The 25,274-nt window shown below is 35.3% G+C and overlaps 1 protein-coding gene across 4 annotated transcripts in view; it reads right to left on the reverse strand.

Moving 5' to 3' along the window:
* Positions 1-25,274, reverse strand: part of REPS1 (RALBP1 associated Eps domain containing 1) — an 88,594-nt gene that overhangs the window by 26,124 nt on the left and 37,196 nt on the right. For 2 of the 4 annotated variants that reach the window (XM_068985011.1, XM_068985010.1), the window contains exons 2-10: positions 21,930-22,053; positions 20,072-20,268; positions 19,786-19,939; positions 18,996-19,120; positions 18,327-18,489; positions 17,985-18,048; positions 16,477-16,631; positions 4,453-4,574; positions 887-967 (exon numbers count right to left, since the gene is read on the reverse strand). In XM_068985011.1, coding sequence (XP_068841112.1) covers positions 887-967; positions 4,453-4,574; positions 16,477-16,631; positions 17,985-18,048; positions 18,327-18,489; positions 18,996-19,120; positions 19,786-19,939; positions 20,072-20,268; positions 21,930-22,053 — 1,185 coding nt within the window. The remainder of the gene's footprint in view (positions 1-886; positions 968-4,452; positions 4,575-16,476; positions 16,632-17,984; positions 18,049-18,326; positions 18,490-18,995; positions 19,121-19,785; positions 19,940-20,071; positions 20,269-21,929; positions 22,054-25,274) is intronic. The other 2 variants (XM_068985013.1, XM_068985012.1) reach the window with 1 other exon arrangement.

Below are 25,274 nucleotides of genomic sequence, written 5' to 3' on the forward strand. Positions count from 1 at the left end.
GCCTCATGTCACCTTCTCCGTATCTTTTCACTGAACTCGTTTTTAAAAATCCTACCTTTACACTCTTCTTCCCTTCCTACTTACTTCCTCTTTTCTTTTTGAAAGGTGCTTATTACCATGTCCTTCTCTTTACAGGAAAAAAAATTAAAAGAAAAAGCCGAGGTGAACAGTGAGAAGAATGATTAATAGCTAAGGTTTTGAAGTTTTCAAATAACTTGAGGAACAAGCAGGGCATATATGAAGTTCAATCTATGGGGACAGAATTTATTTTTTAAATCAGGATGTGAACTTTGTAGCATTTTCAAAGCAACACAGCAAACCACAGCAAGACAAGACAGAGGTCCTCTGCACAAATGAAAATCTGATTGACAATTCTACATTGTTTTTCTGAACTTGATTCTCTTGTAACAGAACTCAACATACTGATTAAGTCAAAGCTGTACCATCTGGACTATTAAATAAATGATGACACTGCATATTTACATACATAGTACATATTACATGATGTGTAAGCATACAAATAAAATAGTATTTACTGTCATTACACTGAAATAAACAGCATGTTTAATAAAAACATACACTCAATTAGCAAATAAAAACAAAGTTAACAGTATCAATTGTTCACAAAATGCTTCTTTAGACACATGTACCGGATTTTAAAAACATAGATTTCTCACCAAAATAACTAGAAAATACAGAGAATGGTTAAAAAAAAAAAAAAAAGAAAAAGTTCTTTCCACCACTGAACACATAAAAATTGAAAAGCCTGCCACCATTTCCCTCTAAGCACTCCACTGAATCATGCACATCAGCTAAAAACCATAATGAATGAAAATTTGGGTTAATAAAATTAATTTCAAACAAGCAAGCTAAGTGATTGACTTACAGGATCAGCTGGTGCAATGTTAGAATCAAATTGGGTCAGAGTTTGTGAGCTTGAAGAGCGTTCACTAAATGTCTCCCACTGCTGAACAGACAGAGGAGAGACAAGTCAGCATGATGAGAAAGATGGAGTAAAAGATCACTGGAGAAGATTTAGCAAAGTAATTCAGAGGTTGCACTGCAAGTTGTGTTTCACAGGCCTGACAAATTCCGTTAAGTTTTACTTTTCCATAAACATTTTATATTATCTATGTAAAGTGAGCAGCTTCACAATCAAATGTACAGTAATAACTGATCTCTCTATGGGAGAGATTCAAAGCCTTACAGAACAAAGGAACAGAGTCTAAGTGGTATAAATGGTAACAAGATAAAAATTTTAAAGAGTTTTTTCTAGACTAGAGAAAGAATAACTTCAAATCCTTCACTGAAAATCCAAGTGTTAATGCACTGAATTAGTGATGCTAATGAATTCTGATTGTATCAGAGTTTTGGCCAAAACAAAGCAAGTCAGTGTGACTTGCCAGTGCGACCCCTGAAAGATGATTCTATTATGTACGTGCACATATTTTATACAAATGTATAGATATTTAATAAAATATAACTGAGATAAAATGCAAAGAATTCTGGAATTAATATAAATTGCAGTTTATGTCAATCTGCAGCAAATCAACCCCTACATTCAGCATTATGAACAGGGCCATGCCAGACCACAAGACAGAACTGCCAATCAGGCACCCACCTCCAACCCCATGCTAGAAAAATCAGAATGCGGCCACAATGAGAGCAAATCAAGCAACTGAGTATGTGTTATATATAGAAGATGTATTCTGATATGAAATACTACTCTTCTAAAAGAGGTACACAAGTATCATACCTCAAATTAGGTGGAGTGATAAGTGAATAACTTTAGTAACTCCATTTGAAGATCTTAGTAATAAATAGTATAGGATTTTTAGATCAAAATCATTAAAATTATGATTACAATTTGATTCTTAAGAATTATCAATGACTCTGAAGAAGGAAAAACATTTGCACATATAAAATATATACACACAAATGTTTACACACAGACACACCTATCCCATTAACTAAAATCCTCTTTTCATAATTCAGTAAACATTTTTATGCTTCAAAGTTCGACTTAATATTTAAAACAGTGCTATTCAATTTGAGAAGACATGTAGAAATTAAATAATAGCAAATGAACACATTTATAAAAATTATCTACAAAAATGGCTAATGTAATCATTCAACAGTTTTTCTCTCAGATGTTTCAAAATCATAAAATTAAGATATACTTAGAAACACTGATGCATTCAGAGTGTCCCCTGAATAGAGAGTCCATAGTAATTCACTTATTGTGGGACATCACTTCAGGGAAGTGACTTACCAATACCTGTTGATCTAATTAGTTTCTTCAATAATTACTGTTGCATAGGTCAGAAGGAATTTTTAAAATTGTAATTATCTAACTGTGGAGAAAAGTTGAGATGCAGACTATTTTTTTCCAAAAAGAAGACATTTATTTACCTATTTGGTGGCATGAGATTTTACCTGATTTCACAAGGCTGTATGTAAGCTACCTGGAGTGCAGAGAAACACTCTTATCTTTATAAGTTTGGTATAATGGTTAAGAGCACAGTCTCTGGAACCAGACTCCTGGAATCCTAGTTATGCCGTACACCCTTAGGCAAGTTATCTAATCTATGTTCCAGTTTCACCATGTGAAATATGAGATTAATAATGCTTACATCACAGAATTGTTATAAAGATGTAAACAGTTAATATACGTAAAGAGCTTTTTGAACAGAGCTGGCACATCAAAAGTCCTCAATAAATTTTATTGATTATTATTAATGTTATCCCCTACAGTGCCTCATCTATATTAACAGGTGGTGAATAAATATTTACTGAAAGATTAGTGCTTCAAGGCAGAAAACTAAAATATAAATTCCATATACTAAGGAAATTTAAAAAAAGAAATATTATTAAAATGTGTAAAAAAAAAATCAATGTTAGTTTTAGTAGCATTTTTATTTTCCACACACAGTAAAAAAAAAAAAAAAGAAAAATTATGACATTCAGAACCTTATTAGCAAATACTACAAAATGAAACTTGCTAGGAATATTTAAGAAGAAAAAATGCAACTGCTTAAATCAGAGATCAAAGGATTTCCCTTCCTAATTTTTAATGATCACGTGATTTTATTTAGAATGAAGATGAACTGAATTGAACTTTTGAATTGAGATGCCTTAGAGTTACTTTTACTTATGAACTGACATTGATAAAAATACTTTTAAAATCTGACACTGCTTTTTAAAAATGACAGAAATTAATAAATGCAGCAAAAATAGTGCTTTCAAGAAACTGACCCTATTCTCTTATTATAAAGCCTCTCTACTAGTAAATTCTTTCAAGGCTTAAATTTTCCCTCCAGAAAAACACTCATATAAATTGTTTTATAACTGACAGCACAACGGATGTATGTTATAATGTCTCAGAAATAGGTATCTGTGATTATGTCATAAAGCAGCGGCAAGCACTTTAAATCTGCCAGTTACTTCTCTGTTTTTCAACTGTACAAAATTAACTGGTGTCTCTTAAACCCAATATTTTTCTGGCTTTAAAAGACATGGAAAACACAGAAGCTTAGAGGAGTTTCTTCCTGAAAGTCAAAAAACTTTTATATTTGTAGCACTATCTAAAAGTGATATAAAAAAACTGTAAGAAAAAATATATAGATATAACTTGTTCACAAAGAAGACTGCTCTAATAAGTTAAGCAGTGTTTTTCAATTTGAGATCTACAGAGCACTAAGGTTTAACAGAGGAGCCTCAGGGAGCGCTTTGTGGAGGCAGGGCCTCAGGTCCTCTTCCCTTATTCTAACCAGAGTGGTCCTACTTTCACTAGTTTATATAATTGAGTTCCAAAGTAATGGGGCAGAGGGGAAATGTGTCTCAAATTCTGTTTTGTATGCTGTGCTTGGTCTTACATAACATGGTCTTTATATAATGGTCTTTAACCAATGCATTTAACAGGGCTGAATCATTCCATTTTGTATTAAACAAAATAAATTACTACAAATAGCTTGGAATACTTTTTCATGTGGAAAGCTGGTTGAGTGGCTTCTTATATCACTCCCAATGCTAAGATTCGAAATCTATTATCCCAGGCTTTCTTACAGGAATGAGAAGGCAGTGTGACACAAAGGGTGTGCTAGCTGACTGAATGTCAAAGGACTTGTGTTCAAACCTCAGCCCTTGTCCCTTACAGGCTGTAAGATATCTTGTCTAAGACATCTACCCTTTGACTGTTAAGTTCATGTACCTGCCTCATCTAAGGCAAAGGGTTTTAATAGGAATGAATGGTGGAAACTAAATGATAGTACACGTATGAAAAAGTACTTTTTGAAAACCTCAAAGAGTCATATAATTACAAGTATCTATCACAGTCACATTTGATATGGTCCATACGCATGCTGAAAGAGCTATAGGCTGAAATTACTCTGCTTGGAACTTCTTACCTTAAAAAAGTGAACGTTAGGGAAAGAAAAGGGAAGCTTTGCTAACCTCACTGCTCTGATTCAGCTCAGGCCAAGTCTGGTTTAGTGACGGCATTGATGGAGACTTGCTTGGAGGAGCTTCTGCAGGAGAGCCTGAATAACCTACCTCACCTGGCTGATCCCCAACATCTGCAATTTAAAAATACAGAAATTTTCTATAAACAATATTTTAGTTCTGGAATATTTATTCATAAAAACCTAACAGAAGATTTTCACAAGTAGTAATTTATAACCTGAATTTCCTTTTCTCATGTTCCCCAAACAAACATTTTAACAATTAATCAGGCAATATGTATTCCTGCTACTTATTGTATATCTGAAACCAGAGTCTTCCATGGAAAAAATAAAATTTAGTTAGAAATACACAGAGAAAGAATGTTCTACGTAGCAATTCAATAAGGTACTTGAATCTTCTTCTAATAGAGATGGATTTGTACCACTTCCCAAAGTGTACTTCGAGGAACATTAATCAGCAAGGCATTTTTAAAAATTAGGTTTTTTATTCAAATAAATCTGAGGATACCATAATTCTCTGTTGGATGTGTCCCCATGCAAGACCTAGAGCAAATAAGCTTTGTTTAAATCAGTCTTTCCCAAATATAAACTTTCTTAAAATCAGATAAAAACCTCTCAACATTCCCTTGGCATATACTTTAGGAAATGTTGATTTACACTAGTTCACTTGCATTTTCTCTAGAAGTCTTCCCTGTAACCAAGAAGCAGCATATATTTTTAAGGCAGACAGCAAAAGGAGAGAAAGAACCCAGGCACAAGCAAAAAGCAAAGTCAGTAAGCCCACATGAAACAAACTTATCGTTAGGCTCACTAGCATTTACAGACTTAACCAAGAGGACTACAAATCCATGACACAATTTCAAAGTGGTTTTTAAAGTATTGTGTGATATCATGTCCTACTTTTAATTAGTTAAGGCCTCATCTAAGCTCTCTCTTAAACTGTAATTTTAAAATGGAAGAAAATTTCAATGGTAACTAAATTCTCATTCCAATCTTCCCAAGTTTTACATGGCTTTGAATATAATTCCTGTCTGCAAATCACATTAACTTTGCCAAATTAATGGAGTATACCTAATCTGTTTAGAACCTGTGTCAAAAAATATGATTCTAATATCCATCACTATCTTTTTGTTTGTGACCATGGGTAAGCTGAATAAAATAAACAGCACCTGGGATTCTCCATCAGAAAGGAAGACACTTGCCATTAAATGTTAGTACTATATTTCAGATTCCTATAGAGACAGACATATAATAACTTAGTGAAGTATAGGTTTAACCTTTCAATCTATTCGTAAGTAAATCCTTCACACTTTAGTACTGAACACAGAACCTAATACTTACTAGGCACTCAAATATTTACTGAATGAGTTACTTTTTGTGATCTTCATTTAAATTCATTCTTTAGTGTTATTTCCCTAAAACCAGAGTTAACTACTGAGACTTTGAAAAGTTCTCAAAATTTTTCTTCACCTTATCGTGAAGAAAAGGTGAACATGATTACCTCGAAATATCAATACTTCCCTTTTACTCACCCTGACATTATTTCTTTATAAGTCAAATCACACTGCAAGTTCTAATCTATCATATTTTGATAAATTTTGGTTTTCAAAGATCAAGAGTTATTCAGCTTTCTTTCTTACTTCCATGCCTTCTCAATAAAAGTACCATAGTGATATAGAACCAGTAAGAGGCAGAAATGCTTTAAGTAACATTCTATAAAGACTTTTTAACTCAAGGCTCTCAGAGAACAACTAATGAAAAAAATTATTTATGATAAATAGTAGCAGCAAGTTCCTCATGGAGACAGCTTGTGGTTTTCAGTCTGAACAAAAATCATGGACTTTTTTTCCTATGGTAATAAAGGGAAAGGCAGTTGAAGGAGGATATGGCTATAGATGTAACAGTTTACTGGAAGTGAAACTGTTAGAAGGATAGAGATTGAAGAAGTATCTTTAAAAGATCCCTCAAAGCAGGTATTAAAGAAATGAGAAACAGAATATAAATAGTATTAACTACAGGATGACTAATTTTCAAAAGAACCTATTCAAAAGTCATATTCCATCTTAACTTAAGCTCCGAGTATCACCTTAGAGCACACTGGGGCCCTCATTTGACTGTCTAGATCTCTGTTTTCCTGTTAGTCCACTACTGAGAAACTTAGGGCCAGGGTGCATGCCACTACCACTGCTGGGAAGTTCAGGTTTGGGATGGATTCTGGGTACCTCTCTAATTCACTGGTATAAAGGTGCAGCGGGTCTAGCCCCTTGAGGCTGAGAACTGAAGTTAGTCACTCAAATAATTACACTTCATAGTCATCCCAATACAGTTATTTCCCTAGAGTAGTAGTTCTTAAAATTGTGAACCATGGACTCCTGGGAACCCCCATGACTCTGCTAGGGGGTCTAAAAAGTCTATTATTTTTGTAATAGTAATAATGCTTTTTCCCCTGTGCTGGCACATGCACTGACGGTGCAAAAGCAATGGTGGGTAAAACTGCTAGCTTATCAGCAAGAATTAAGCCAGTGGCTCCTAAATACACTAGCAGTCATTGTGTTCTTTATGCCACACATTCCAGTTAAAATATATAAAAATAAATAAACCAATAACTTCACTAAAGAATGTTAACAATTAAGCAGTAAGAATTATTAACTTTATTAAATTTCACCCAAAGACTCATTTTTAAAATACTCTGTATGATAAAATGGGAAACATATATAAAGCACTTCTCCATACTAAAGTGCAGTGGTTTTCTCATGGAAAACTCCTTGTGTTCAGCTGTTAGCTGAACAGGCCACTTTTTTCACTGAACACTATCTATGCTTGAAAGAATAGTTGATAAAACTATATAATTATTCATACATGGTACAGCACAGATTTCCTCAAAAATGGATTAAGTGATCCTGTATTTAAAATAACTATTTTTAATATTTGTTACCAATGACAAAGTTTGAACTTTTAAGTGAAAGTTGGAATTCTGGAAAATGTATACCATGTCTATAAGCTCAAGAGCTTCCCAGTACTTAAAAGACTTCTTCGACAAGATAGGTTGCAATATTAACAACTACACTTTTTGATATTTTACAATAAAACGCTCCAACATTTCAAAGAGCTGTATAACTCAATGAACTGATATTTTACAAATAATCAATGCATTCTGTTATAAAACCATGAGTGGGTAAAAGATTCATTCAAAGTGCAAGACAGATCTATGTAATAGTACAAACAATTCATTAATATGGCTTCAGTTTTCACTGCAATTAATCTTTAAGAAATTACTATTTGTTGAATTTTGGGCTAGTACCAAAGAATATCCAAAATTATATGAAAATAGTCCTTCCTTTTACTATGTGAGGCCAAATTTTCTTCATGTACCAAGAATTAGCTATTTTTTTCTATAAAAGGCCAGAGAGTGAATATTTAAGGCTTTGTAGGCTTTAAGGTCTCTGTTGCAACCACTCAAATATGCTACTGTGGTCAAAAGAAGCCACAGGTAATTCATAAAGGGATAGGCTTGGCTGTGTTTCAATAAAATTTTATTTTTGGATGCTGAAACTTGAATTTCATATATTTTCATGTGTGATAAATTTATTCTTTTTTGAAAAAAGAAACCACTCTTTGCTTGTGGGTTATACAAAAACAGTAAACTGGCTCTGGTCTCAGGGCTTAAGTGTGCCAACTCCTGCTATACTTCAAAATAAAACACTCATCAGACTGAATGTAGAATGCAGATAGATGAGATCTAAGCTGTCGTCTATTAAACCAAATATTAAAGAGATTTGCAAAATTGTAAAACAATGCCACCCTTTTTGCAATACAGTTATTTTCCTTAAAATATCTATGCTAATATATAAGGAGTCTATTTTTATTTCAAAATAAAGAAGTATCTTTTTAAGTGTATCACTTTTAATTCCTAATAAAGTTACTATTGATAGATCTAATCTACAAAAACAGAGCTTTTCTGAGGGTCCACAAATTTTTTTAAGAATATAAAGGGATCCTAAGACAAAAAATTTTGAAAAAAATCACTGTCTTTGAAAATTCAAAAATTATCTCTGGAATAAATTAGCAAAATTGCCCATTGGTTCTTTCTTAATTTCATACATAGAACAAATGGCAGTAGAAAAAGAGCAAATTACCTATGTTCTAGAAACTAACAGTCATGAGTTGGAGGGAGGCATTAAGTGTATAAATTAACTGCACCTCCTTCAACTTGGCTCCTTACAAATACTCCAACAAAGGGCTTCACGCCCATCCACAGGGTTGGTTAAGTCTTTAAGACTGTATTCTTATGGAGGCAGGGGTGTAGTTTTACTCTTACCTGAGGCAGTGTTCCAACCTAGCCTCCTGCTGAACACTGTGTCAACCCTGCCTCCCTCCTGAGGGTTCTGCTCTGCCCCTGACATCATCAGAGCATCAGGGCTGAAAAAGAAGAGCATGAGCCTAAATTATTTGTTAAAGTCAACCCCAAAAGGGCTTTTATGCAGAAAGTATTCCCATGTATAAAAAGTCTGTCTGGAAGACACAACCTAGTATGATCATACTGATGTACTATCAACCTACACTGAAAAGTTAGTAATAATAACATTAAAAATACAAGCCTTATTTTCAGGCTAGCACTAGCAAATAAACAGTCAGTAGTTTTCATCCTTCGAGCCTCCATAGACTCTTAGAAGTTCCGCAGATTCAATTCAGTTCAGTTTACCTCCTGAACAAGCTCTTTCATGAAGAGCTTCAGTTTTATTCTAGGTTTATAACCTACCTAATCCAAATTTATCTTATTTTCCTAGTATTACACTCAATATACTAAAAAACTATTTCAAAAATGACTGCCAGATATTATTAATCTTTTAGCAATATATGCACACTACCTGAAATCTTATGGTTTAAAACTTATTTTCAAGTAGCAAAACAAATCCAAGAAGAATTCTTCAGTCATGAAGGTTCAAGGTTCTAAGTTCATTTAACAGTTTCATCTAAGCAAAAGTAACTATATATTTTATTTATTTTAGGTGTAAATATTACCTGTACAATAAAAAAATTTTAATTTAAAAATGCAGGTTTCAATAAATTTTGAGTTTTCAAAAACAAACCTTATTAAATAGTACTTTTCTCATTCATATTTTTAAAAGACAGAGGCAAGAAATGCATATGCAGAAAGAAATTAAGGACTCAGTTTAAGATATGCTTTGCCTTGAATGATATTACATGGATCTAAAAACTAAGCTCTAGTTCCAAAATTAGTTCCATTTCTCCCTGATACTCCACAAATGGAAACCTACTCAGTAAGCAGATCTTAAGAAGGAGTCAATTTTGAATTAAAACCTAAGATTTTTACTTCTAAAATTGAAGTAAAAACATGTCCAACAAGGTTTGAAAAGAATAAAACATTTACCCCAAATACTAATTAAACTGCACTTGTCTCTCGCTCTCTTTTTTTTTTGCAGTATTTATCAATATTTTATAGCAAATACTGTTTTGACTGAGCTATTATACTTCAAAGAAAACTACCTACAGATACACGGGAGATTTCCATTGTCTAAGGATACCTAAAAATGGAAAAAGCCCATTTAAAGCTAATCCAATTAAAATAAGGACTCAAGTTTCATAAACAGAAAAAAACCAACTAAACTGGGGCTTCATCTTTAAGACTAACATAGAAAATGAGTATAAAGAGTAAAAGATGTTAAAAAATTGGGGGTGAAATTTGGTGGCACAATTAATAAAAGCAAGAATTCAGTAGTATGCATTGTTACTGAGGGCTTATAAGTAAATACAGTAAACAAAGATACAGTATTGTGCAAAGAGATGAGGCTCCCATTTATTTCCATGGAGCTCTCATCGTAACAGAGCAAGACAGACATCCTTCACTTCATTTTGACTTTCACAACACAATCATCAAGATAAAATCTCATTTCTGCAAAAATAATTAAGGGTATCATTAAATATTCCCAAGACTCTTATTACATCTACTGTATTTAAACCATAATCTTGTAAAGCCCATAGTGTCATTCTTGCAGAGATTTTCTCCTTTACGTATGAGCTAGCCTTGTTTGTCACTTTTCTGTGATAAACAGAAAAGTGTTTGTCAATTTCTGCCAGGAATTTGAGGAGGCTAAGTATTTTTTCCAATTTCATTAAGTGGTGCCCCTTTGCCAGTATTTGCAGTTGTTCTGATTCATCAATTCCAATACCCCACTATCTGAAAAGAATGACACCATTAAGAATGTACACAGATATGGGGTGGGGTGTGCTTGAGAACGAATTCCTTAGGTGTAGTGGTAATGGTGAATATTGTGCCTATTTCCATTATTTTTATCTTTGCAACTAAAGGCACCTGGAGAGCAAATTTTCCAAAACAAAGATTCAACTTTCTTTGTATAAAACAAAGATATGTGTTGTTGTTGTTTTTTTCCCAGCACCATTTTAAAGGTAAAGCCAGGAAATTATCTGAAAATTCCATCAATATGAAGCTGGTTGAATGAAGGAACATTCATATGTATGACAAAGAATGTGACAACTCTACATGTAATAAAGTACAGAGATGTCCAACATTATTAGAAAAAAATTCACGCATGTATAGTGTGATTGCACCTGTATAAAAACAGCTGCATGTGTTAGTTCTGTAGGCTTTTATATGTTAAATTTTCTGGGTGAAAAAAACTTAACATTAATCAACCTAGTCTCAAGTATGGCTTTTTGGCAAATTACTCATAAATAAAACGTCTCTGGCTTTAAAAACATTCATGTTAAGTACCACTAGGAGCTTGGAGACCTATGCTATGTATCATATTAACAACAATGAAATACACTCAAATTTACTGCTTAAAGAAGTGATTATGGAGAAGGACACAGAATAGTGAACAAATTCCTTTCCGTCTTTGAGCATCTCAACCAGATACTACCAAGGTACTCATGTGAGCAGTGTGGCGTGAAGACAGGAAACGGTTTTAAAAAACAAGTGGTTCAGTCATTTGGACATTTCAAAAATGTGAACGCCTACTTATATACTCAATTTGCACCCTGTTAGACACCATGAACAAGACAGATCTGGTTACTACCTGCCCAGGAATCTCTAAGCTAGTTTAAGAGCCTGATCAAATGATCATAAAATATATACATAAAATAGCAATTGTGCTAAAAAGATGATTCTTTGGAAACTGAGTCACGGAGTTTTAAGATAAATAGCAACTTAACATGCTTTCTTTTTTCTTTAAGATACAGTTGTGGTAGGCTAGCACTGTAACCTTAATCTTTTTTCAAGTGAGGTGTATAAATTGGGAGACTGGGAATCGACACATATATGCTATATATATAAAATAGGTTACTAATAAGAACCTACTGCACAGCATTGAATATTCATTGGAAGGACTAATGCTTAAGTTGAAGCTCCAATACTTTCGAGCACCCGGTGCGAAGAGCCAACTCACTGGAAATGACCTTGAATCTGGGAAATATTGAGGGCAGGAGAAGAAGTGGGCGGTGGCAGAGGATGAGAGGATTAGACAGCATCACTGATTCAACGGACAGGCATTTGAGCCAACTGTGGGAGATAGTGAAGGACAGACGAGCCTAGTACGCTGCAGTCTGTGGGGTCACAGAGTCAGACGTGACTTAGCAACTTAACAATAAGAACTGCATTGCCAAATTCAGAGATGTTCAATGTTAAATATTTTAATTCAGGTCTGCACAAGTACTTCTACCTATGAGCCTTAGAGTTTTCTGGTTTATCTGGTATTTGTGCTTAGTCGCTCAGTCGTGTCTGACTCTTTGCGACCCCATGGACTGTAGCCCACCAGGCTCCTCTGTCCATGGAATTCTCCGGGCAAGAATACTGGAGTGAGTTGCCATGCCCTTCTCCAGGGGATCTTTCCAAACCAGGTCTCCCACATTGCAGGCAGATTCTTTACCATCTGAGCCACCAGAGAAGCCATCTGATATTTAATCCTATAAATCTGTCCAAATGACTTTGGATAAAATACATATTTATCCCACCTACGTTTGCACGCCTACAAGCAACTGTAACTTGTCATCACTGTTCATCATCTACCTTTCTATAAGAGTTATTTAAATTATAAATACAGAATACTTGTGGAGCTAATGGCTCAGTGGTGAAGAATCTGCCTGCCAATGCAGGAGACTTGGGGTTTCAATCCCTGGGTCAGGAAGATCCTCTGGAGTAGGAAATGGGAATCCATTCCAGTGTCCTTGCCTGAGAAAGTCCATGGAGAGAGGAGCCTGGTAGAGTCCAGTCCATGGGGTTGCAAAAGAGTTAGATATGACTTAGCAACTAAACAAAATAACAAAATATCATAAACTTATGACAACAAATGATTTTATTTTCAAAGATATAAATGTTAAGAAAAATATTTTACTTAAAAAATGGCACATATTTAGCATAATAATGCAGAGTACATCATGAGAAACGCTGGGCTAGAAGAAGCACAAGCTGGAATCAAGATTGCCAGGAGAAATATCAGTAACCTCAGATATGCAGATGACACCACCCTTATGGCAGAAAGCGAAGAACTAAAGAGTCTCTTGATGAAAGTGAAAGAAGAGAGTGAAAAAGTTGGCTTAAAGCTCAACATTCAGCAAACTAACATCATGGCATCCAGTCCCATCACTTCATGGGAAACAGATGTGGAAACAGTGAAAACAGTGGCTGACTTTATTTTTCTGGGCTCCAAAATCACTGCAGATGGTTGATTGCAGCCATGAAATTAAAAGACGCTTATTCCTTGGAAGGAACATTATGACCAACCTAGACAGCATATTAAAAAGCAGAGACATTACTCTGTCAACAAAAGTCCGTCTCATCAAGGCTGTGGTTTTTCCAGTAATCATGTATGGATGTGAGAGTTGGACTATAAAGAAAGCTGAGCGCCGAAGAATTGATGCTTTTGAACTATGGTTGGAGAAGACTCTTGAGAGCCCCTTGTACTGCAAGGAGATCCAACCAGTCCATCAGTCCTGGGTGTTCATTGGAAGGAGTGATGTTGAAACTGCAATACTTTGGCCATTTGATGTGAAGAGCTGACTCATTTGAAAAAACCCTGATGCTGGGAGGGATTGGGGGCAGGAGAAGAAGGGGACAACAGAGAATGAGATGGTTGGATGGCATCACTGACTCAATGGACACGGGTCTGGGTGGACTCTGGGAGTCGGTGATGAACAGGGAGGCCTGGCGTGCTGCAGTTCATGGGGTCGCAAAGAGTTAGACATGACTGAGCAACTGAACTGAACTGAACTCAATAATTATTTACTGAGCTACTTAGTGCTTGCTTGCAAAGTGCAAGGTCCTGAGGATACTAAAAATGAATATGGTCATTTCCAGTTTTTTAAGGTGCTCAGAATGTTGTAGTAGAAAGAAGGGAACAAAAGAACAGGATTCAGCATAATGTGTGCCGAAATTAACAGCAACGTAGGATATGCTTCGACAGATCAGAGAAGACAGAAACCACCTATGCCTGTAAGTCACAAAGACTCCACAGAAGGGATATTTATGATAAGTTCTCAGGTCAGCCAAAAGAAAGGATTTAGGTATTTCTCCTTTAATTGGGAACTTCTAAAAACACAGCTATTTAAAAATGGTTTTTAAATATATTGATTGCATCACAGTGTCACACAACAATTCCTATATTTCAAGGGACTTTGTGTCATATAAATCTCAGGCTTACAATAGGTAAGAGAAAAAAGATTAAACGGTTCTTCCCACCTCCAAACAGAACTCCAAATTTATCATTTATAAGTAGGCAAAGCAGATTTTAATCTAATATTGTGTGGTCAAAACATTTACAATAAATGTGATTGGAAAACCATATATTTATTAGAATTGGAAAAAACTGAGACTTTGACACCTTTAAAATTATAGTTAGAGCAACAGTGTATAGATACACGCAGGCAAAAAACCAGAGTGTCTCTGTGCTAAACAAATCCAGCAGACGTAAAAAGACAAATGCCCAGGAAAGAACTTCTTGAATCATCAGTCTTAAAACTCCATCAGATCAACATGACAAAGAATAATATTTTATTTAAATTAAAGAAAGAAAAAAAAGACTCCATTGCCAAAACGTGAAAGCCAGATTTCACCTATCTGAATCCAACAGTTAATAAGACCACAGAAGTCTCCAGAAAATGACATACAACAGAATAAGTCTGACTCATTTCTTGTTAGTACACTACCAGTTTTTACAAAATTAAAGTCATAGAAAATCTCTACATACAAGGTTCAATTTATAAATCAATGATACAGCAAGTCTGTAGCTACCACAACTGTTTCCCTTTTGGCTTACCTAACAAATACGCTAAACAAAGTAGTAGTTTTTATCTATTTCTTAATTACGCTAAAGCTGAAGCTCCAGTACTTCGGACACCTCATACGAAGAGTTGACTCATTGGAAAAGACTCTGATGCTGGGAGGGATTGGGGGCAGGAGGAGAAGGGAACGACCCAGGATGAGATGGCTGGATGGCATCACTGACTCGATGGACGTGAGTCTGAGTGAACTCTGGGAGATGGTGATGGACAGGAGGCCTGGCGTGCTGCCATTCATGCGGTCGCAAAGAGTCGGACACGACTGAGCGACTGAACTGAACTGAACTGAACTGAAAGCAAAGTTATTTAACAAAAACACTTAGCTTTCAGCTCAAGTTAGAGGGTGAAGTGAAATCGCTCAGTCGTGTCCGACTCTTTGCGACCCCATGGACTGTAGCCTACCAGGCTCCTCTGTCCATGGGATTTTCCAGGCAATAGTACTGGAGTGGATTGCCATATCCTTCTCCAGGGGATCTTCCCAACCCAGGGATCGAACTCGGGTCTCCCACATTGTAGACAGTCACTTTACCATCTGAGCCACCAGGGAAGTGAGAAGTTAGAGGGTAACTGATACCAAATAACTACCTGAAATGATCAGGAAAATCCTGGGATTCTTACAGCACAGTGTTTGTAAAAAACTGAAACCAAGAGTAAATTATTTAATCAACCTATTGGTTGGTAATAAGTTAGGATACAATTCAGTCTTAAAATAGGTAAAATTCACATTTCAGGTGGAGAAACAGATGAAAAAACAGAGTAAATGGTTAGAACTTGCCCAAGGTCAGAGAGTAATTTACAAACTAGAAGCACACTCAGGTTCTTAACTCCAAGGAGACTTGTTCTCTTCTGGACAGTAATGACGTGTATGTAGTTCCTTGCATATAATTTAGACAAAGAAGTCAGATCATTTCATTTTTGAGTTAAATAGAAGTTGCCCTTTTAAGAGCCAAATTCTGTTCTATCTTCTTAAAACTATAAAATTCCTTCCAACATAATACACAAGAGAATTTAGATTTTAAAAATTTGAAAACAGTAATTTAGTTTTAATTAAACTTATTTAAAAACTTATTAAGAATTTAGCATTAATTTCCTCTTATTCATTCAGAATGCAAGAAAAATGTATTCTATTCCTGTTTCCTTTTAAAGAAAGCTACCAGTCAATATGAGCCCTTATAAAAACTTTCTGGTAAACATTTTTTAAAAGCATTATCTATAATCAAATACAAATTTTCCAGACTTCTTCAGAGTCTGAAGAAAAGAAGTGGGCTTTTTAAAGGAAATGCTTTCGGATTGCAAAGATCTAATGATAAGTCAGGCATTCCCTTCAACAAATCAAGATGCATTAAATGAAAAAATGCTGATAATGAAGACTGGCTACTTTACCCACTTCAGATAATTTATAATACAGTTAAATGCCACAAAATAACAAGACACTGTGAAATGCTCTTCAGAGCTTCACAATTCATAAGTGTTAAGTGAAACAGTGGCATATATTCTTTATCTTTTTATTTCAAGTTTACTAAATAAGTGAAACCATTATTCCAGGTTTAGCCCATACAGTCTATTCTGATGGCAAATCAATGTACTTCTGATGAAATGGCTAAGCTCTTAACCTAAGTTATAACATCTTGATTTTGCTTTAAGAATCAAGTGTTATATTTATGAAGATATGCAGTCAGGTTTCTTCAGCTCCTGATCTTACCTGCTGAATCTTCCAAATCAATCAGTTTGGGCATTAAGCTTTCAGGGAGTTTTTCCGGTAAGTCATAGCCATTCTTCCTAGCAACTACCAGATGAAAAGCAGCACAAAACTCATCCAGTGTCAAGGCTCCATCTTTATCAAAGTCTGAGAGTTCCCTAGAATAAAAACTTATTATTAATATAATCATATTCTGCTTTGGCTCTTTTAGGTTTCAAAAAGAAGCAAAAGAAATTATTTCCCAGAAAATAGCAATTAAGAATTTAAAAAATTCCACAGATGGAAGGACATGTAATAAAACAAGTATGTGCATGCTAAGTCGCTTTAGTCATGTCCGACTCTGTGACCCCATGGACTATATAGCCTGCCAGGCTCGTCTGCCCATGGGATTCTCCAGGCAAGAATACTGGAGTGTGTTACCATGCCCTTGTCCAGAGGATCTTCCCTACCCAGGGATCGAACCCGGGTCTCTTATGTCTCCTGCATTGGCAGGCGGGTTCTTTACCACTAGTGCCACCTGGGAAGCCCAAAACAAATATAGCAAACTGTTAATTGTAGGCAGTGGGCATATGGGTGTTCAAGGCACAGTTCTTTACACTTTTCTGTATACTTTAAATTCTCATAATAAAATAAAGTCACCAAAAAATGACCTTTAACACACTTGGATTTCTAGTAAAAGGTTTTAGTTAAACCCTGGCTTACTTAATAAGTTACTGAAATTTTTAAAAATTATTTTTATTGCTATCAAATTTCTACATGTATGCATTTTAAAGCATCTAACAGAATTACAAGTCCTGATACATTGAAACAGCAGCCCCACCCTGGTGTTCATTTCCCGGTTGCAGAAGCAATCATTTCTAAACTTATTACCTTAAATTACATAAATGTTAACAGCATGCATATCTTGTCAGTTCTTGGTTTTAGGCATTATCTACCTGCTTCCTACCGTAGTATCCTATGCGTCTAAAGATGCTACTAACAAAGTAATTTAGAATATAAATAAATACATTGACATAAAGTAGAAATAACACGTATTTATCTGATAATTGCTTTAAAAAAGTAATTTGTGATTGCAATATGTGTTCTAATGGCTAATTTCAACTACACACCAGCTATCGTGAGTCTCAGTCTAAATTTAAATGGGAGCTAAGCATGCTCTTGAGATCATGCCTTGGTATAGGACTTACTCACCCTGTTAAAAACCAAATGGGATAGACATAACCATGTATGAGCAAACCAGCTTTTATGCCACACATTATTCTTTCAACAAGAAACAGCTGATACAGCTTAAAAACTTTTAGCACACTTTAAAGAACTACTGCAGAGTAATCACTCAGTTCCTTTCTAAAGAGAGAGAGAGAGAAGCTGGATATTATGAGGCAATACTGAGTTCTCTGAGAACATTCTTGAAAAGGTTACTCTCATAGTTTATTTTTAAGTTCAAAAATCTACCTGCTGTAAACTCGTTTGAAACAACCCACATTACCTAACTAATGATATACCATACTTACCAAATATGAGAAAGTTCAAGAATAGGAAGTTTTGATTTTGTAAAAAACTCTTTAGCTGCAGATCCTGAAATATTAAAACAATATTGTTTAGTGTTATTCTGAACTTACAGCTCCAAGAATAAAATGTGAGGTAAGAGTCTTAAGACTTCTGCCACTGAAAAAAAGGTAACCTTAACATGTGTACATGTCATATTTTTGGTTTCCAGTGACTATAAACTTTTTAGACAATTTGAGAATTAATTTATCCTTTATCATCACTGACGAATGAAACCATATCTTTGAGATTATGAAACTGAGACCGTCCTATCCCATTTAGAAGAACTTCTGTTTTTAGCAACTCACCTGGAATAAATCCGTTTAGATCAGGCTGAATGGTTTTAAACTGATTTACATAATACTGTCTTTGTTCATCTGTTATTTTCCAAGGATCGTCATAACTACTGGATTGCCTACGAATTTCATTGGCAGTTGTAGCTGAGGCTACAGTTCGTACTGTTGTCTGGTCCTGTAATGAAACATTTTTTCCTCAGTACAGTATCTATCTATATGCCTATATGGACCAAGATCGTTAAGTTACTTATCTTTGAAAGTAAAACTTACTTTTTGTGGATGTTTAAAAATAAGTCTTAACAAACTCATCAACAAACCACATATTTGTTATATAGGTTATTAAACATTTTTGCACAAAGATTACATAAATGTGTAGAATGATAGCAATATGTAAGCAACAGAAAGCTATGTAAAAGGTGCTAAGAAAGCCAAGCAAATACATTCCTAGATGCAGAAACCTTTCAAAACTTCACTATGGGATTAGCAAGAAAATCAGCCAAAACTTTCAATAAAACATTCCAATGAAAACAGACTTGAAGAAAAGGCACAAAGTTCTTTTTTGTTTTAATAAAAGAGTCAACTTGCATTTATAAAATGTGCAACAGCAAAATATAAAAACAATGACAGCAGCAATACTCTTAATGAAGCAAATAAAAATGCAATACCAATAAAATGTCACACCTGGACAGAAGCAGGATGCATGGTTAAAAGAGTACTGGTTGGTGGAGTATCAGCAAAACTGACCCAATTTTCTTGAGGTGGAGGTGGAGAATGTCCTGACCACACTGCATCACCAGCAGAAGAACCTAAAAACAGAATGGGTAAACATGCTGACTCACTTTTGGAAGAAAAAATAAAGTTACCAGGTTTTTAATGATAACAAATCACCACACATATGAACAAGTTTTCTTTTAAAAAGCTAATTCTGAGGAAATATTAACAACTTCCAAAATGGAATCTTATCTGCCAATTTAAAATTATACCTCATTTGGCATAATAACCAGTTTACTGCTATAATAAGCAATACAGCAGCAGAATCATTTTTGTAACAAAGTATACTTCCCTTCACTAATATAATATATATACCTGGGAATATATCTCCAATATGATATATCTCTTATACATTTTACCCTTCAGATAGAATCTGATACCTATAAACTTTTGTCTAAGCATCATATATGTAAGTAAATGCAATTACATTCAATTTACTTAGAAACTTTCACAGTTGGCTTTTGCTTCTATTTAAGGCACTTAATGAGTCTGAGTAAACTCCGGGAGTTGGTGGTGGACAGGGAGGCCTGGTATGCTACAGTCCATGGGGTTGCAAAGAGTCAGACACGACTGAGCGACTGAACTGAACTGAACTTATAAATTAAAAGCTGACTTAGAGGCAACTCTTAAAGGAACATTATCAAGTTTCCTTCCATTTACAATCCTTAATAAATGTTACTTTAAAAAATTTTCTAAATACCTGATTGTGCTTCACCAAAGGGAGACCAGAACGGCCCAGGTCCTGCAAGAGGCCTCTCGCTGCTTCCTCCACTGGGATGACGGTTGTGCTTCCTCCATGTGTGTGGAGAAGTTGGTGGAGACTGCTGTGGCGAGACTACTGGGGACACAGGTTCCTAGAAAGAACATCATTATTTGACAATTTAAATTTTAAGGTAACAGTGTCATTACTCAGGCCGTCAATAAATGCTTTAGTGTAAGCATTCCCACAGTACATCAATTGACAGCATGCGCATGTGCATGATTACCTGCTGATCTACAGATGCACGAGGCTGGACAGGATCATGGCTTGTGGACCCTTTTTTCACTTGTCCCCTGCCAGGTGGTGGGGGGATTACACCAGAGTAAGACCCTTGATTTTCAGAATCTGAAGAATATGAGGCTGCATGACGAGATTCCTGTTCGTTTTTTGAAGCAACAAACCTTGGCAGAGGAAGGTCCTTTACTGTTAACCACAAAAATACTTATTACTTCAAAATGAAATAGGGTATACACATTAAAAACTGAAATAAGAGATGAATTTGCTATTAGAAAGAATTTTTGCAAAAACTAAGAAACAACAGACACAAAATGTTTATCGCCACAAAATTCAGATCATCTCCCTTAGATTGTTTAGGGAAACTCTAATCTAGAAGGTAGTAGTAACAGCAAACGGTTACTCTAAGGGGTTAAGCTGTATGAAATGTTCAGTGCATATCAGGCCTTTGTTTGTACTTTACCTCATAACCATATAAACCTTACAAAATCCCCATTTTATAGGTAAAAAAAAGTGAGACTCTAAGATGCCAAGGTCACTGACAGTAACTGACTATTAGGATCAGGATCTGCAGCCAGGTCATTCTGACCTTGAAGCCTAGACTGTTTCTACTCACACTGGTTCCCTAAAGGAAGATGTTAGAGCTCTAAACAAAACAAGAATATGTCACTAAGTTTGAAACTAGATTAATCTAGACATTTTCTTTGAAGAAATTCATGAAAACATCTTACTGTCCACCTACCAAGGACACAGTACAAGGCGTTTAGTTATACCTCCCACTTTAGTCCAGCTATGACACTCCTACATGCAAATATTTTTTATTCACTTTTAAACAGAGAAAAGGATAAAAGACTGAGAATGTCTCTGCACATTTCTAGACTAGAACAATGCAGCAGCAGCAGCATCTTTAGAAGAAAGCGTACTTCCCTGCACCATGATTATCTGCATTTCTCTTTAGAATCTCCACATTAGGGAGGGAAAATAGTAATGTTTATGCAGTATTTATATTAAGGAAATAAAAATTACCTAAAAAGAATGTAAACTCTCAATTCTAGAACAATGAAACGAGAGCTCCACATTGAAAACTTCTGGATGACTATTAAACAGAGGTGGTACTTAAAACTATTTTATAAAAATTCTAACATTACAAAAAACCTAAAGTTTTCTCTTCCCACCCCATTCCCTATGAAAACCAAAGAACTCTGCATTTTAAGAATGAAGAAGAAATTCTTAAGGATTTAATTCTTAAGAAATTAAGAATTTTCAACTACTTAGGCATCAATAAGCCTTCAAATAACAGAAAACCACATTATCCTAGGTCATACTTGTAGGGTGGGCAGATGTTTGCATTTGGGTTTTAGTCTGCCAATATTTTAACACTGTCTCTACCAATCAAAATTTTGGTTAACTAATACTTTCTAAATTTCAAATGGAACTTTCATAGTTTTTCCAAACAGGAAAACACTAAGTATAATGTTGTTTTATACTTAGTAGAAAAGAATATAAGGAAGGCATATATGAAGATAGTCACTACAACTCATCTGCTACCTTGATAAAATTATTCATCTAAATTCTAAGCATTTTTTAGTAAATTAAAGTTGCCATTTTAAGTTTTTATATTACTATAAAATATGTGTGAAGTACATAAATGCCATAACAGAGTTAAGGTAGACACATTTTTCTAATATTAACAAATGAAAAAAGCATGGCACGAATAAAGTCATGATACTTTAACTCAAGGTCGCAAATGCCACTGAAACATCAGAAAGACTCCACAGTTCTACTGACTTTACTTCACTTTTGATTAGAAGTTCATTTTCATTTCAGTTACTAATATATTCCATAGTTACCTGTATTTATACTTTCCACTCTTAAAGGGAAGCCAGACTGGGCAACAGCTACAAGTTTCAAAGCAATATAGAACTGACTTCTTCCAAAATAACCAAGTCTTGTTGCACCACAAAGCTCCATAATCTATAAAAGAAAAAAATGTTAATATCAAGAATTATGACAATAATTCTCCACATAAGCAGCTATCCGACCTCTGTAACTTTTCCAAAATGCATAGCTGACATATGGCATATTACTCTCAACTGACGACCAAACTCATCAAGTTTCAGTTTTAAATGTTTGAAAATAAAAAGGCACTGACCTTACAATAGGTTATCATTCTTACTTAGTAAAATTCATGTGATAAACAATATTTTATTAGAATAACTTTTTTCTTAAGAATCATATCTTTTAGAAACAAATGTACCATCTATTCTTCTTCTTCATAAATACTGTGCATACAATAGGGTCAAAAGTTTCTGCAACTAATAGATATTACTCAGTCATTTAAGGTAAATCATAAAATGACATACTAAGTGGGAAAGGGCATGATCCATAATTTTGACCACATAAACACAAACTTTAAAACAACCAGATATATGAAGATTCTACCAGCAAGTTTGCTAGGTAAGATTGCAAATATGGGTTATTTCTCTCTACTTTCCAGATTATATTTAATGTGGTTATACTACTTTCTTTAAAACAACAATTTTTGTTTGCTTTTTTTTTAAAAAAAAAAAAAAAGCATGAAGCCTTTTAAGGATTGTTCTAGTCATTCAACAAATATTTCTTGACTGGCTACTACAAGTATCAAACTGTGCTCAGCCACTCAGACTTGTGGGACTCTCTGGACTGTAGCCCACCGGGCACCTCTGTCCATGGGATTTTCCAGGCAAGAATACTGGAGTGGGTTGCCATTTCCTTCTCCAGGCGAATCTTCCCGACCCAGGGATCAAACCTATGTTTCCTCCACTGGAAGGCAGAATCTTTACTGCTGAGCTACTGAGGAAACGAGAATTTTAGGTTACAAAATTAAATTATAATCCCAAAAGGTGTATTAATATCTACTATACAGACATCTGGAGAAGGCAATGGCAACCCACTCCAGTACTCTTGCCTGGATAATCCCATGGATGGAGGAGCCTGGTAGGCTGCAGTCCGTGGGGTCGCTAAGAGTCGGACACGGCTGAAGTGACTTGGCAGATACAGACATCACAAAGTAACCCTAAAACAAGCACTAAGTAACCTTGTCTGAGCTTCTCAAAAATCCAAATTCTTGTACAAAGTGAGCATATTTAGTCTATTTTCTTTTTCCCAGCACATTCAAAGGAAGATTAAGGTACCTGAGATGTTGTGATACTAAGTCAGAAGTATTTAGTAGAATTGCAAAAAAGTACCTATCAATGGTTCAGCAATATATCACAATAACAATAACCATTTGTTTTCTTTCCCAAGGAATGAAGACAATTTCTGCTATGACTGATCATCATGGGAGGAAGTTCCTGTTTCTGCCACTAAGGGGCATCACTTCTGTGTAAATTTAAAAGGGCAAGGAGGATAAAGAGGCAGGTTTGCATTACGAGAACTATGGGGAAAAGGACGGTGAGAGTTAGGAATGGAAGAGCACACAGCCGTGCAGGGTGTGAAGGCACTGTGTTATGGTTATTATGCCACTTGGAACCCCCTCAGAGACTTTTATTTATAACCCAAAGCATCTAAAATATACCAGGTAAGAGCCAGATAAATGGAAGACCTAAAAGGAGATCACGTGTAGTTTGTTTATCCCTATTACACCTGTTTCAGGTGCCTGTGGGATTTTCAGGGGGAGATATCCCGGGAACAGAACAAAGAGGTAGAGTTCAGAAGGGAGTACATTGAGGAGATATGCTCCATACCTGGGAAGCAGACAGGAGGTCATGACTGAAGTTGGGGGACCAATAAATAAGACTGCTAGCAAGCCCAGAGTGATAAAAGGAAACCTAACAGGCAGGTATAAAAAGGAGCTTATGAAAGAGAAAGTGGGAAAAAATACCAGCAGAAAGTGGGAAACCAAAGGGGACAAGGCTTTGGAAGGTGCGAGCAAGCTTTAAAGGAAACAATCATTGCACATACAGATTTACATACAAGGTGTTATGAGAAGCAACCTAAACTCACAAGAATATATAAAATTAACTATGGAACAGCCATATGAGAAAAATATGTAGCCTTTAAAATTCACTTATAGGATTAATGTTATGAAAGCAAAAAGCAGAACACAAAGCAGTATATACATAAGCATAACCCAATTCTATTCTAATACATACATAAAAATGGTAGTGAACATGCCAGCATATATTTCTGGGTGCTGAGATTAAGGAATATTTTTATATTTATATACATGAGGCTGTATTTACTCCAAAAACATATAATATTATTTAATCAGAAAATTGATAAATAATTTCTAAAAAGGAGCAGCAGCAGAACCGCCAAAAAGGGGGGGGGAATATACTCTATGTTTTGCAATTATGTTTTGTTACTCGAGCAGTTATAGGGATGCGGTAGGGTAAAATCCAGTTAGCAATGGGTTAGGGAATAAACAGGAGGGATTTAAGTGGAAAGAGAAGTACAAAACAGGTTAAGATATTTGGCTTTAAAGAAAGAAAGTTTAGAAGGGTACTTTTGCTTCTCTTAAGTCTCAGAGCTAGTTCAGCAGAAGAGACACTAGAAATCAGGTCTTTTGATTCCAAACCCAAAGTTCTTCCCAGGATGTAAGGGTGAAGTGGGGAGTGGGATGGGGTAGAAGAGCAGGAAGAAATACTAGCCTTCTACTGTAGCACACATAACAAAATTTTAGAAGTCTGTATGCCAAGCTGCCGCCTCAAGAAAGATGTTTTGAAAAGAGTAGATAAAAAGAATCAGAGGCAATAAATGCAATTATTCCTCTATAGCTCCTCCCGGCTGCATCCCTTACGAGACTCATTCTGTGACCCAAGTCAGGCATGTGTGTCACTGTGTGAACACTGGAGAGGAAGAAACACGTTACAACATATAAATTTACAAAGTAATACCTGACAAAATAGTCTAAAGAGGTCTATCAAGACTGAAATTACCAAGAAGTCTAAATTACTATCACAATCTGTGAAGTAGACAAAATCTGTCTCTAAAGAAATATTTGGAATAAATTCCTAGAAGGAGACCTGCTGGACCAAACTATCAGTATATTTTAAAACGTGTTACCAGTCGCCCACTGCCTTTCCAAAGGGTTACTGAAACTTACTCTCTCACTGTCAGTATGAGAATGTTTCTCATCTTTTGTCATTTCATCTTTTTCTCCAGCAACTTGAAAAGCCACTCACATACTTAGATGTATTTATTTTTAACCTCCT

The sequence above is a fragment of the Capricornis sumatraensis genome, chromosome 13 (assembly GCF_032405125.1).
Source record: "Capricornis sumatraensis isolate serow.1 chromosome 13, serow.2, whole genome shotgun sequence".
In the NCBI taxonomy this organism is placed as follows: Eukaryota; Metazoa; Chordata; class Mammalia; order Artiodactyla; family Bovidae; genus Capricornis; species Capricornis sumatraensis.